General features: G+C 45.1%; 1 protein-coding gene across 1 annotated transcript in view; it reads left to right on the top strand.

Annotated features, from left to right (window-relative positions):
* Positions 1–14,387, top strand: part of ints1 (integrator complex subunit 1) — a 169,976-nt gene that overhangs the window by 50,675 nt on the left and 104,914 nt on the right. The window contains exons 12-14 of the mRNA XM_072481022.1: positions 6,095–6,203; positions 11,214–11,334; positions 13,022–13,099. Coding sequence (XP_072337123.1) covers positions 6,095–6,203; positions 11,214–11,334; positions 13,022–13,099 — 308 coding nt within the window. The remainder of the gene's footprint in view (positions 1–6,094; positions 6,204–11,213; positions 11,335–13,021; positions 13,100–14,387) is intronic.

Raw genomic sequence — 14,387 nt, 5'->3', positions numbered from 1 at the left:
AAATAGGTCTATAGGACCCGCATTGCAGCGGGTCCTTTTCCTTCTTTAGGAGAAGCGATATCGTTGCCTCAGACATAGTCGGGGGCAGCTGTCCCCTTTCCTTTGCCTCATTAAAGGTCCTCATCAGTAGCGGGGCGAGCAAGTCCACATATTTCCTGTAAAATTCAACTGGGAATCCATCCGGTCCCGGAGCCTTCCCCGCCTGCATGCTCCTAATTCCTTTCACTACTTCCTCTATTTCAATCTGTACTCTCAGTCCCATCCTTTCCTGCTCCTCCACCTTGGGAAATTCCAGCCGGTCCAGAAAGCCCATCATTCTCTCTCTCCCATCCGGGGGTTGAGCTTCGTATAATTTTTTATAAAATGCCTTGAACACTCCATTCACTCTCGCCGCTCCCCGCTCCATCTCTCCTTCCTCATCCCTCACGCCCCCTATTTCCCTCGCTGCACCCCTTTTCCTCAATTGGTGGGCCAGCAACCTGCTCGCCTTCTCCCCATATTCGTACTGTACGCCCTGTGCCTTCCTCCACTGTGCCTCTGCAGTACCCATTGTCAGCAAGTCAAATTCTACGTGTAGCCTTTGCATTTCCCTGTACAGTCCCTCCTCCGGTGCCTCCGCATATTGCCTATCCACCCTCAGAAGTTCTTGCAGCAACCGCTCCCGTTCCCTACTCTCCTGCTTTCCTTTATGTGCCCTTATTGATATCAGCTCCCCTCTAACCACTGCCTTCAGCGCCTCCCAGACCACTCCCACCTGGACCTCCCCATTATCATTGAGTTCCAAGTACTTTTCAATGCACCCCCTCACCCTTAGACACACCCCCTCATCTGCCATTAGCCCCATGTCCATTCTCCAGGGTGGGCGCCCTTCTGTTTCCTCCCCTATCTCCAAGTCCACCCAATGTGGAGCGTGATCCGAAATGGCTATAGCCGTATACTCCGTTCCCCTCACCTTCGGGATCAACGCCCTTCCCAAAACAAAAAAGTCTATTCGCGAATAGACTTTGTGGACATAGGAGAAAAACGAAAACTCCTTACTCCTAGGTCTGCTAAATCTCCATGGGTTTACTCCTCCCATCTGCTCCATAAAATCTTTAAGCACCTTGGCTGCTGCCGGCCTCCTTCCAGTCCTGGACCTCGACCTGTCCAGCCCTGATTCCAACACCGTATTGAAATCTCCCCCCATTACCAACTTTCCCACCTCTAGGCCCGGGATGCGTCCTAGCATACGCCTCATAAAATTGGCATCATCCCAGTTCGGGCATATACGTTTACCAAAACCACCATCTCCCCCTGTAGTTTGCCACTCACCATCACGTATCTGCCCCCGCTATCCGCCACTATAGTCTTTGCCTCAAACATTACCCGCTTCCCCACTAATATAGCCACCCCCCTGTTTTTCGCATCTAGCCCCGAATGGAACACCTGCCCCACCCAACCTTTGCGTAGTCTCACCTGGTCTATCAGTTTCAAGTGCGTTTCCTGTAACATAACCACGTCTGCCTTAAGTTTCTTAAGGTGTGCGAGTACCCGTGCCCTCTTTATCGGCCCGTTCAGCCCTCTCACGTTCCACGTGATCAGCCGGGTTGGGGGGCTTTTTACCCCTCCCCCTTGTCGATTAGCCATCCCCTTTTTCCAGCTCCTCACCCGGTTCCCACGCAGCTGTGGCCCCCCCAGGCGGTGCCCCCCCCGCCCATCCCACCCCATGCCAGCTCCCCCCTCTCCCCAGCAGCAGTAGCCCAATAATTCCCCCCTCCCCCCCCCCTGCTAGATCCCCCACTAGCGTAGTTACACCCCCCATGTTGCTCCCAGAAGTCAGCAAACTCTGGCCGACCTCGGCTTCCCCCCGTGACCTCGGCTCGCACCGTGCGACGCCCCCTCCTTCCTGCTTCCCTATTCCCGCCATGATTATCATAGCGCGGGAACCGAGCCCGCGCTTCCCCCTTGGCCCCGCCCCCAATGGCCAACGCCCCATCTCCTCCACCTCCTTTCCTCCCCCCACCACCTCCTGTGGAAGAGAGAAAAGTTACCACATCGCAGGATTAATAACATAAAACTCCTCTTTCCCCCCTTTTTACCCCCCTCTTCACCCCCCATACTCGCCCCACTACTTTGTTTCAAACGTTCTTTTTTTAATAACCCGCTCATTCCAATTTTTCTTCCACGATAAAAGTCCACGCCTCATCCGCGTCTCAAAGTAGTGGTGCCTCCCTTGATATGTGACCCACAGTCTTGCCGGTTGCAGCATTCCGAATTTTATCTTCTTTTTGTGAAGCACCGCCTTGGCCCGATTAAAGCTCGCCCTCCTTCTCGCCACCTCCGCACTCCAGTCTTGGTATACGCGGATCACCGCGTTCTCCCACTTACTGCTCCGAGTTTTCTTTGCCCATCTAAGGACCATCTCTCTATCCTTAAAACGGAGGAATCTCACCACTATGGCTCTAGGAATTTCTCCTGCTCTCGGTCCTCGCGCCATCACTCGATATGCTCCCTCCACCTCCAGCGGACCCGCCGGGGCCTCCGCTCCCATTAACTAGTGCAGCATCGTGCTCACATATGCCCCGACGTCCGCTCCCTCCGCACCTTCAGGAAGACCAAGAATCCTTAGGTTGTTCCTCCTCGCGTTGTTCTCCAGCGCCTCCAGCCTTTCCACACATCGTTTATGGTGTGCCTCGTGCATCTCCGTCTTCACCACCAGGCCCTGTATGTCGTCCTCATTCTCGGCAGCCTTTGCCTTCACGACCCGAAGCTCCCGCTCCTGGGTCTTTTGCTCCTCCTTTAGCCCTTCGATTGCCTGTAATATCGGGGCCAACAGCTCCTTCTTCATTTCCTTTTTGAGTTCTTCCACGCAGCGTTTCAAAAACTCGTGTTGTTCAGGGCCCCATATTAAACTGCCACCTTCCGACGCCACCTTGGTTTTTGCTTGCCTTCCTTGCCGCTGCTCTAAAGGATCCACCGCAATCCGTCCACCTTCCTCTCCTTTTTTCATCCGTATCCAGGGGGGATTCCCTTCTGGTTCACCGCACAGTACTTTTAGCCGTTTAAATTGCCTTTGGGGCTCTTATTAAGAGCCCAAAAGTCCGTTCCACCGGGAGCTGCCGAAACGTGCGACTCAGCTGGTCATCGCCGCACCCGGAAGTCGACTAGCACATAATCAAGTGCCATTCGATTTTGTAGTGCTATGGTTCGAATTGCTCGCATTTCATCAGAGATTTTATTTAGGGCATCGGCAGTATAGTCAGCTACGTTTTGTATGATGGTTGTTAGTTTATTTAATTCGTTGGCCACCCTTATTTCCCAATTTTAAAAAATAATATTAGCATAGGTTGCATCTCGTAATTTGATAGCACATTTATTTCTTCGAGTGATTGGTTCTGATAGATAAGGAAGATGAGGAAGGTGACAGATGGCAGGTAATACATATCCTAAATAGCAAGACCCTGACCAGAATTTTGGAAGCCAGGAATATGCTTTGTTATTACAGATAAAATATGTTCCATTATAAGCCGAATATTGGTACATATATTCCAAAGACCAAAGGTCTGTGAATATTTTATTATTTATGACATTGCGTATACCTTTTATTATTGAGGATCGATCAGCTCTGTGTTTTGCATTATTGGTACATCTATAGACTGTGTTAACATCAAAATAATTAGTACAAATACTATGGCCCATCTTCATCCCTCTGGGATCATTACTAGTGAGACATATTGATCCGTCTTGTTTAGGAGTATTTTGGAGATTAATATATGGACGATTTTTATTTGTGTTATATTTAGGTTGATATCATCGTGAAAAAGTGTTTAGTGGATAACCTGCCAATTTCCATAAATTAGTACTTTGTTTTAAATAAATTTGGTACCTCCCTTTCTGACATGAAATTCCACCAGGACGGGATACTGCAGAGCGAGGGGTGCTTTGATAGATGTACCATTCTGCTGTTTCTGAAGCATTAAAAGGGATAGTTAAGAAAGGAATGCCTTCTCCTGAGTGAGTGGGGGTTGCAATGCATACCCAACAATTGGAAATATTGAAATTTCTAGCATATATCTTGGATGTGTAAAGGTATGTGTTTTCATTTAACTCTTGTGACAATGTTTACAAAGCCAATTATATAACTGAAAATGAATATTACAGCAAACTTTTTTACAGATCTTAATACTTATACGCACGCTTCACGTGTGACGCGTGGATCTGACTTTTCTTTCCTTTCAGTTTTACAGCAGATTGGGTGGTGAGAAGGACTAAAAAGGGTCCTTCCCACTTTGATCCTAGAGGTTCTTTCTGAAGTTTTTCATATATACTTCCTCGCCGGGCACTAGATCATGCCCACCCTCTGGCGGATCGCCCCAGGCAGCCAACACCTGTTGAGAAGCAGAACTAACAGCATTTGTTAGATTTCGACACTAAGTCAGCAAAGTATCACTCATTAAATGACAGTCTGCCTTTTGCAAATCAATAGTTCCTGGCAGAGACATTGGTCTGCCTGTAATGATTTCAAATGGACTTAAGCCTGTTGTTCTGTTTGGTGTTGCTCTGATACTACACAATACTATTGGCAAGGCTTGGGACCCAATTCATGCCTTCTTGGTTGTATTTAGACAATCTTTCTTTCAAAGTTCGATTCAAACGTTCCACTTGTCTTGATGATTGTGGATGATAAGGGCAGTGTAAAGTCCAGTTAATGTTTGATAATCTACACACTTCCTTACAAACAGCACCTGTAACGTTGTCTGAGTCAATGCTTGCTGGTGCTCCCCATCTGGGGATAAAGTCTTTGCATCACATTTTGGCTGTATGGGCGGCTGTGGCTCTCCTAGCTGGAGCAGCTTCTACCCATCTAGAGAATTTATCCACTATTACAAGGACGTCACTGTACTTTTGGCATTTAGGAATGGTGATGTAGTCTACCTGTATATCCTGGAACGGTCCTGCAGGAGCTTTTAATTGAGGCATTGATGTTATAGGTCCCAAGTTGTTCTTTTGTCAGGTTATGCAATGGTTTGATACCAATTGTACATATTTTTTTAATCCTTTACCACACCAACTCCTCTGGAATCGATCCATCATTTGTTGGGGTGATAAATGTCCCCATGAATGGATTTGTTCGGCCAAAAAGGGCATCAGTGCTACTGGTTTACCAGACTGAACTTGTCTCCAAATGTCATCACCATACAACTGAATACTACTAAGTTATTCATTTAGGAAGGGAGAACAGAAGAACAGTGTTATTTAAATGGAGAAAATCTACAGAAAGATGCAACACGAAGGGGCTTGGGGGTATTTGTGCACGAAACACAGAAAGCTAGCACAAAATGCAGCAGGTAATCAGGAAGGCTAATGGAATGTAGGCCCTTATTTCAAGGGGGTTGGAGTATAAGAGTAGGGAAGTCTTGCTGCAAGGTACTGGTGAGACCACAGCTGGGTTACTGCGAGCAGTTTTGGTCCTCTTATTTAAGGAAATATATTATTTGATTGGCGGGCGGTTGAGAGCAAGATGATGCCCGGTATGGAGGGATTGTCTTATGAGCAAAGGTTAAACAGGTTAGGACTCTACTCATTAGAATTTAGAAGAATGGGAAGTGATCTCATTGAAACATATAGGATTCTTAAGGGGCTTGACAGGGTAAATGCTGAGAGGATGTCCCCACAACCCCCATGGGAGAGTCTAGGACTAGAGGGCATGGTATCAGAATAAAGGGGTGCTAATTTAAGACTGAGATGAGGAGGAATTTCTTCTCTCAGAGGGTTAGAGTCTTTGGAACTCCTTGCCACAGGAGGGGGGACAGAGTCCTTGTGTGTATTTAAGGCTGAAATAGACCGTTTCTTGATCAGTAAGGGAACCAAGGATTACGGGGAAAGGGCAGGAAAGTGGATGTCAGGAATGTAGGATCAGCCGTGATCACATTGAATGGCAGAACAGACTCGAGGGGCTGAACAACCTACTCCTGTTTCTATTTCTTACAGCCTTATAGTCTCAAGTGAGAATCTTATCAGCTTGTTAACTGGGGTTTCTTTGTCTTTTCACGTAAATAATATGGCAAATGCATTTTGCAGTCAGGCATACTAACTTGCTTTCTTGGTTGTATAGGAACGCTTTGTGATCCAGGTGACGGACCTGCTTACCCTGTCGATGATGCTGGGGATTACAGCTCAAGTGAAAGAAACGGGGCTTGCCTGGGACAAAGGCGAGAAGAAGAGTAAGGATCGTCACAGGGCAAGCAGTGGGGTCGGCCAACTGTTTTTGGGAATTGTGCAATTGGACAAGTCAAGTGCACTATCTTGTGAAGAAAATGTGAAAATCTTGGGGTGCTTTACGCCAATTAAGTACTTTCCGAAATGTAGTCACTGCTGTAATGTAGAGAATGTAGCAGCCAATTTTCACTTCCCAAATTCACACAAAAGTCCCATTCTGAAGACTGGAGTATGTAATCTATGTGCAGTACTGGGGAAGTGATGAACTGTCTAAGGCTGCCATTGTTTCGCTGAAATATTAAACTGAGGTCCCATTTTCCCCCTCTCGTAAACCTGGAAGATCATGTTGTACTATTTTGAAGGCGAGCAGGGCCGATTTTCCCAGTAACATAGAACATAGAACATTACAGCGCAGTACAGGCCCTTCGGCCCTCGATGTTGCTCCAACCTGTGAAACCACTCTAAAGCCCATCTACACTATTCCCTTATCGTCCATATGTCTATCTAATGACCATTTGAATGCCCTTAGTGTTGGCGAGTCCACTACTGTTGCAGGCAGGGCATTCCACCCCCTTACTACTCTGAGTAAAGAACCTACCTCTGACATCTGTCTTATATCTATCTCCCCTCAATTTAGACATCACCATCCGAGGAAGAAGGCTCTCACTGTCCACCCTATCCAATCCTCTGATCATCTTGTATGCCTCAATTAAGTCACCTCTTAACCTTCTCTCTAACGAAAACAGCCTCAAGTCCCTCAGCCTTTCTTCATAAGATCTTTCCTCCATACCAGGCAACATTATGGTAAATCTCCTCTGCACCCTTTCCAATGCTTCCACATCCTCCCTATAATGCGGCGACCAGAATTGCACGCAATAATCCAAATGTGGCCGCACCAGAGTGCAACATGACCTCATGGCTCCGAAACTCAATCCCTCTACCAATAAAAGCTAACACACCGTACGCCTTCTTAACAACCCTCTCAACCTGGGTGGCAACGTTCAGTGATCTATGTACATGGACACCGAGATCTCTCTGCTCATCCACACTGCCAAGAATCTTACCATTAGCTCAGTACTCTGTCTTCCTGTTATTCCTTCCAAAATGAATCACCTCACACTTTTCTGCATTAAACTTCATTTGCCACCTCTCAGCCCAGCGCTGCAGCTTATCTATGTCCCCCTGTAACTTGTAACATCCATCCGCACTGTCCACAACTCCACCGACTTTAGTGTCACCTGCAAATTTACTCACCCATCCTTCTACGCCCTCCTCCAGGTCATTTATAAAAATGACAAACAGCAGTGGCCCCAAAACAGATCCTTGTGGTACACCACTACTAACTGGACTCCAGTCTGAACATATATCATCAACCACCACCTTTTGTCTTCTTCCAGCTAGCCAATTCCTGATCCAAACTGCTAAATCACCCTGAATCCCATGCCTCCGTATTTTCTGCAGTAGCCTACCGTGAGGAACCTTATCAAACGCTTTACTGAAATCCATATACACCACATCAACTGCTTTACCCTCACCCACCTGTTTGGTCACCTTCTCAAAGAACTCAATAAGGTTTGTGAGGCACGACCTACCCTTCACAAAACCGTGTTGACTATCTCTAATCAAATTATTCCTTTCCAGATGATTATACATCCTATCTCTTATAAACCTTTCCAAGATTTTGCCCACAACAGAAGTAAGGCTCACTGGTCTATAGTTACCGGGGTTGTCTCTACTCCCCTTCTTGAACAAGGGGACAACATTTGCTATCCTCCAGTCTTCTGGCACTATTCCTGTAGACAAAGATGACATAAAGATCAAAGTCAAAGGCTCAGCAATCTCCTCCCTAGCTTACCAGAGAATCCTAGGCTAAATCCCATCCGGCCCAGGGGACTTATCTATTTTCACACTTTCCAGAATTGCTAACACCTCCTCCTTATGAACCTCAAGCCCTTCTAGTCTAGTAGCCTGAATCTCAGTATTCTCCTCGACAACATTGTCTTTTTCCTGTGTGAATACTGACAAAAAATATTTATTTAGCCCCTCTCCTATCTCCTCGGACTCCAAACACAACTTCCCACTACTGTCCTTGACTGGCCCTACTCTTACCCGAGTCATTCTTTTATTCCTGGCATATCTATAGAAAGCTTTAGGGTTATCCTTGATCCTACCTGCCAAAGACTTCTCATGTCCCCTCCTGGCTTTTCTGAGCTCTCTCTTTAGGTCCTTCCCAGCCAACTTGTAATTCTCGAGTGCCCTAACTGAACCTTCATGTCTCATCTTTACATAAGCCTCCTTCTTCCTCTTGACAAGTGTTTCGACTGCTTTAGTAAACCACGGTATCCTTGCTCGACCATTTCCCCCCCCTGCCTGACAGGTACATACTTATCAAGGACACACAGTAGCTGTTCCTTGAACAAGCTCCACATTTCCATTGTGCCCATCCCCTGCAGTTTTCCTCTCCATCCGTTGCATCCTAAGTCTTGCCTCATCGCATCATAATTGCCTTTCCCCCAGATATAACTCTTGCCCTGCGGTATATACCTATCCCTTTCCATCACTAAAGTAAACGTAATCGAATTGTGGTCACTATCACCAAAGTGCTCACCTACCTCCAAATCTAACACCTGTCCTGGTTCATTACCCAGTACCAAATCCAATATGGCCTCACCTCTTGTTGGCCTATCTACATACTGTGTCAGGAAACCCTCCTGCACACATTGGACAAAAACGGACCCATCTAAAGTACTCGATCTATAGCGTTTCCAGTCAATATTTGGAAAGTTAAAGTCCCCCATAACAACTACCCTGTTGCTTTCGCTCCTATCCAGAATCATCTTTGCAATCCTTTCCTCTACATGTCTGGAACTTTTCGGAGGCCTATAGAAAACCCCCAACAGGGTTACCTCTCCTTTCCTGTCTCTAACCTCAGCCCATACTACCTCAGTAGATGAGTCCTCATCAAACGTCCTTTCTGCCACCGTAATACTGTCCTTGACTGACAATGCCACCGCTCCCCCTGTTTTACCACCTTCCCTGCGCTTTCTGAAATATCTAAACCCCGGCACCTGCAACAACCATTCCTGTCCCTGTTCTATCCATGTCTCCGAAATGGCCACAACATCGAAGTCCCAGGTATCAACCTATGCCGCAAGTTCACCCACCTTATTCCGGATGCTCCTGGCATTGAAGAAGACACACTTTAAACCATCTTCCTGCCTGCCGATACACTCCTGCAACTTTGAAACTTACTCATGACCTCGCTACTCTCAACCTCCTGTATACTGGAGCTACGATTCAGGTTCCCAAGCCCCTGCTGAACTAGTTTAAACCCTCCCGAAGAGCATTGGCAAATTTCCCCCCCAGGATATTGGTACACCGTCTAGTCCAGGTGTAGACCATCCCGTTTGTCGAGGTCCCACCGACCCCAGAATGAGCCCCAATTATCCAGAAATCTGAAACCCTCCCTCCTGCACCATCCCTGTAGCCACGTGTTCAACTCCTCTCTGTCCCTATTCCTCGTCTCACTATCACGTGGCACGTGCCCTTGTTTATCCCTCAACTGAAAGCTTAACAAAAGTAGATTCTCTGGACATTATCACATTGTTGTGGGAACTTTAAGTGCGCAAATTGACTGCTGCGTTTCCTACATTAAGTAGCAACTATACTTTTGAAAAGTATTTCATTGGCTGAAAAGTGCTTTGGAGAATCCTGAGGTGGTGGAAGGTGCTATATAGAAATACAAGTTCTTTGAATCATATAGTATTAGCAAATTTGGATACTGTATAAGTAGATTAATAGGAACTTTAGGCATTATGTAAGGCTCCATGGAATTTCTCTCAAGTAACTCACAAAGATAAAAAGCTTTGAGATACATGTTTTTAGGTACACCTTTAAATGAAGCAGGCTGTATTATTCAGAGAGTGTTTTCGTTATTATAGTTGTTCAGTCCCTCGATAGCAGTGTAGGAATTAACTGCCATTAAATTTCATGTTACTATTGGGGATTCGATGTTAACAACTCTGTATTAATACAATAAATGAGAATCATGTTGCTGCCAGAAGCCTGTACAGAACAGGGAGCAATGAAGAACATCATTGTACTGCACCCTGCGCGTCTACACTCATGGTGGTGTATGACCGGTTATCTGCCTATGCCCTTCAGCTGCTTGTTCTCTTGATATCTTTGCTTGTTTTATATCTTTTGTACCACAGAGTACTCACACTGAAGAGGTTATAAATTTGATCTGCTTGACTTATCACCATGAGTGCACTGAAGGCCTATTTCTGTTCCGTGTAGGCCTCCAATATGGAATTTAGTTATACAGGAAAGTCTCAGGATCTACCTATGCTTCAGTTGGTTATACTCATAGAATTTGCAGTGCAGAAGGAGGTCGTTCGGCCCATCGAGTCTGCACCGGTCCTTGGAAAGAGCACCCTACCCAAGCCCACATCTCTACCCTATCCCCATAACCCAGCAACCCCACCTGACCTTTTTTGTTCACTAAGGGCAATTTAGCATGGCCAATCCACCGAACCTGCACATCTTTGGATTGTGGGAGGAAACCGGAGCACTCGGAGGAAACCCACGCAGACACTGGGAGAACATGCCGACTCCATACAGACAGTGACCCAAGCCGGGATTCGAACCTGGGACCCTGGAGCTGCGAAGCGACTGTGCTAACCACTGTGCTACCGCACTGCCCATATGGTTGTAGGGCACTACAATCAAATGGTGGATGGTTTACTTTGACGTACTGTTTGCACTTGATTGTTTCCCCCCATCGGCAGATAGAAATGCAAATGATAGCTTTGGTATTTGTGTGGATTTTAATCTGGGAACTTGGAGTTGATGTCGAGGTCAGCCTTATTGAATGACATAGGCTGGAGGGGACAGTTAGCAAATTCCTGTTCTTATTTCTGATGTTCTTAATGGCTCTGAGAAATCTAGTCAGCAGATGTATGAAAGATGCTTCTCTTTTGTCTTTCTCTCTGTCCACTTCTCCCGGATTGAAGATCTGGAAGGACTCCGTGCATTTCAGACTCAGATTGCAACTATCCAGCGAGATGCCGTGTGGTGGCTTCACACTGTGGTTCCCACCATCTGCAAACTCAATCCTAAGGATTACATCCATTGGTACGTGGAGACTGATTTGATTTGGAGACTGACTTCAATGTTGTATGTAGTACTAGGGAACCCTCATGACATAATCATGTTATTTTATTGGAACAGAACAGTCAGCACACTTGCCTATAATATCAGCATTTTCACTGTCCGTGTGGAGTTTGCACATTCTCCCGTGTTTGCGTGGGTTTCGCCCCCACAACCCAAAGATGTGCAGGTTAGGTGGATTGGCCATGTTAAATTGCCCCTTAATGGGAAAAAATGAATTGGCTACACTAAATTTATAAAAAAATAAGAAATATATATACAACCAAGGCGATGTGATCCCTTCCTGGTTAAATTGGGAAGCTTTTACTCGATAAAACAGATAAATGTTGGGTGTAGAAAACTTTAGCTAAATTTTGACTTTCGTATGAGAAATAGTTTCATTAGCAGCAGCTTTTCTCAGGAGAATGTTACAATTCATTGCTTTAAAAGGTAGTTCTTAGTAATTTGTACATCACATTTGAATCTAATTGTAATTATTTCAAACATTCTGCAATCATGGTTTTTGAATTCGAGATGCAGGAGCATTTTGACAACCTTGCTTATATACTTAGGTTTTCAGCTTTGTGACCCTGAGAAGGTCATGAGCTGCATTAATGGAGAGGCTAGATAAGCACACGAGAGAGAAAGAAATAGAATCAAATGCTCATAAGGTTAGATGAAGAGAAGAGAAGCTCATGAGGAACATAAACTCCAGTTTGAATGGACCAGTTGCATTATAATTTCACTTTACAGATGCAGACAGACTTGCTGGGAACCTACAGCATTTCCTGTTTGTGTTAAGTAGTTTATTGTGGAGGGAGAAGAGGACCCTCCAGTGCAGAAGGAGGCCATTCGTCCCATCGACCCTCTCCCTAGAGCCCTCTCTCTAGGCCCACTCCCCCACCCTATCCCCATAACGCTGCGCATTGATCATGGCCAATCCACCTTACCTGCACATCTTTGAACTGTGGGTGGAAACCCACACAGACATGGGGAGAACGTAAGGTGAAGGACCTGAAGGTGAAGGTAATTTTTCCTGATGAAGTGGCTTGATCTCCAACGGCAAAGGCTTTTCCCAGGCCCAATGGAATGTGTTGACCATACCAGCAATTGCTAGTTGACAGTTTTGTTTTTTCTGATCCAGTGTCAGCTATAAACTCAGTTGTTTCACTTTTGTTTTTGAGTCCAAAGATTTAGGTTCAAGTCCCATTTTAGAGACATATACAAAATCTAGACTGACACTCAATACTACTACTGAGAGTTCTGCGTTGACGACAGTGATGTCTTTTGGATGAAGCGTGAAACCAAGGCCCTGTCAGCTCTCTCAGGTGGATGTGAAGATCCCAGGACTATTCTGAAGAAGAGCAGGGAAGCTCTCCCCAGTGTCCTGGCCAATAATGATTGCTCAGCCTACATCACTTAAAAAAAAAAAGAAAATCGTTTGCGGGTCCTTGCTGTGTGTAAATTGACTGTGTTTCAAAAAGGGACTGTACACCAAAAGTACTTAATTGGCTGTAAGGTGCTTTGGGATGTTCTACGGTTGTGAAAAGTGCTTTAGAAATGCAAGTTCTTTCTGTTGGAAGTTTAAAGTGACTATAATTGGGAGGTCAGTCTGTATGCTATTCTGTGCCTGTTTTTAAGCAAAGTTTCAATGCAACCATCCTTCTTGCAGTTTGCACAAGGTGCTCTTCACTGAACAGCCAGAGACATACTACAAATGGGATAACTGGCCTCCAGAGAGTGACAGAAAGTAAGTGCATTATTTTCAACAAGTGAAGAGAGCACTTCGAATGTGTTAACTCAACGTTATGGCAATTGCATAGCTCTTCTTTAGGGTTTCTCTGCCTGGTTTATACTCATACAAAGCTGAAAAAATTAATATTTTCATTAAGAATTTCCATTTTACTGAGAAGGCTTCAGGCCAATCAGTATCCAACAACCTGCTCTGAAAACTCTTCATCGACAATATTCGAAATAAAAGACCCCACAACATTCTAAAAGAAAAAGTCAATTCACCCTATTTTCCAGTGTTAGCGAGTCCTTTAGAAATTCCGGGATCTGGAACCGCATCTTCGACAAATACTAAGCAGTTCTTCCTTGGGCCATACTCTATTTTTGTACCACGTTTTGTAGAAATTCATCCAATAGTTTTTGTGACATGTTACCTCATCCATCTTCAGCGACAGAGGTAATTAATTATGTGCTTCTCTCTGGGTATGTCAGGGTTCCCTGCCAACATGCTGCTGAATTCTTTCCAATATCTACTTGTGTCTTTTGTTACAGTTTAAATGCACAGGCAAGGATTTTGTTTCCATTTCTGCCACATTAACAGATCTCTCAGTTGTACAATGGGGGCTTCGGCACTGTGAGTCAGAGAGGAAAAGGAATACAGCAGTGCCCAGAATAGGGTTGAGCACTTTATTGATGTTTTCCCCCTCATATTCAAATAGCTTTCTGGGGTTTATTGTTTATGCCAACAGACAATAAATGATTATTGTCAAAGTAATGAAACTGACATGCTGTATCCTGCTCATTTGTCTATATCCAATCATTTAAACAGCAATTGGCTAATGTAAATTGAATCAGAACATATTTTTATAAAGGTAAGTTGGCATTAATTTTTGTTTGCTGGGGATTTAGGACTTTGGTTGTGTGGAGAAGCTGGAATCATTCTCCTTCATAGCAGAGAAGAATAAAGGAAGTTTTGTTACATTCTGAGGGGTTTAGCAAAGTAGATGAAGAGAAACTGGTAGGATCTGTAAGCAGGGGATGCACATTGGCAGAAGTTTTAAGGGGAAATGGGAAATAGTTTTATACAGCAGTTGTCATCATCTGGAATGCACTGCCTGAAAGGATAGTGGAAACAGCTTCAATATTAACCTTTAAAGGAGAATTGGATAAATATTTGAACAATAAAAATTTACATGATAATAGGGAAACCGCAGGAGTGGTGGGTCAAATTGGATAGCGTAATGGGTTGAATAACCTCCTTCTGAGCTATGATTTCTCTGGGAAATCATAGAATGAGATCTTGATGT

This window comes from Scyliorhinus torazame, chromosome 17, assembly GCF_047496885.1.
Source record: "Scyliorhinus torazame isolate Kashiwa2021f chromosome 17, sScyTor2.1, whole genome shotgun sequence".
Taxonomy (NCBI): domain Eukaryota; kingdom Metazoa; phylum Chordata; class Chondrichthyes; order Carcharhiniformes; family Scyliorhinidae; genus Scyliorhinus; species Scyliorhinus torazame.
This window is presented reverse-complemented; position numbering and strand designations above follow the sequence as displayed.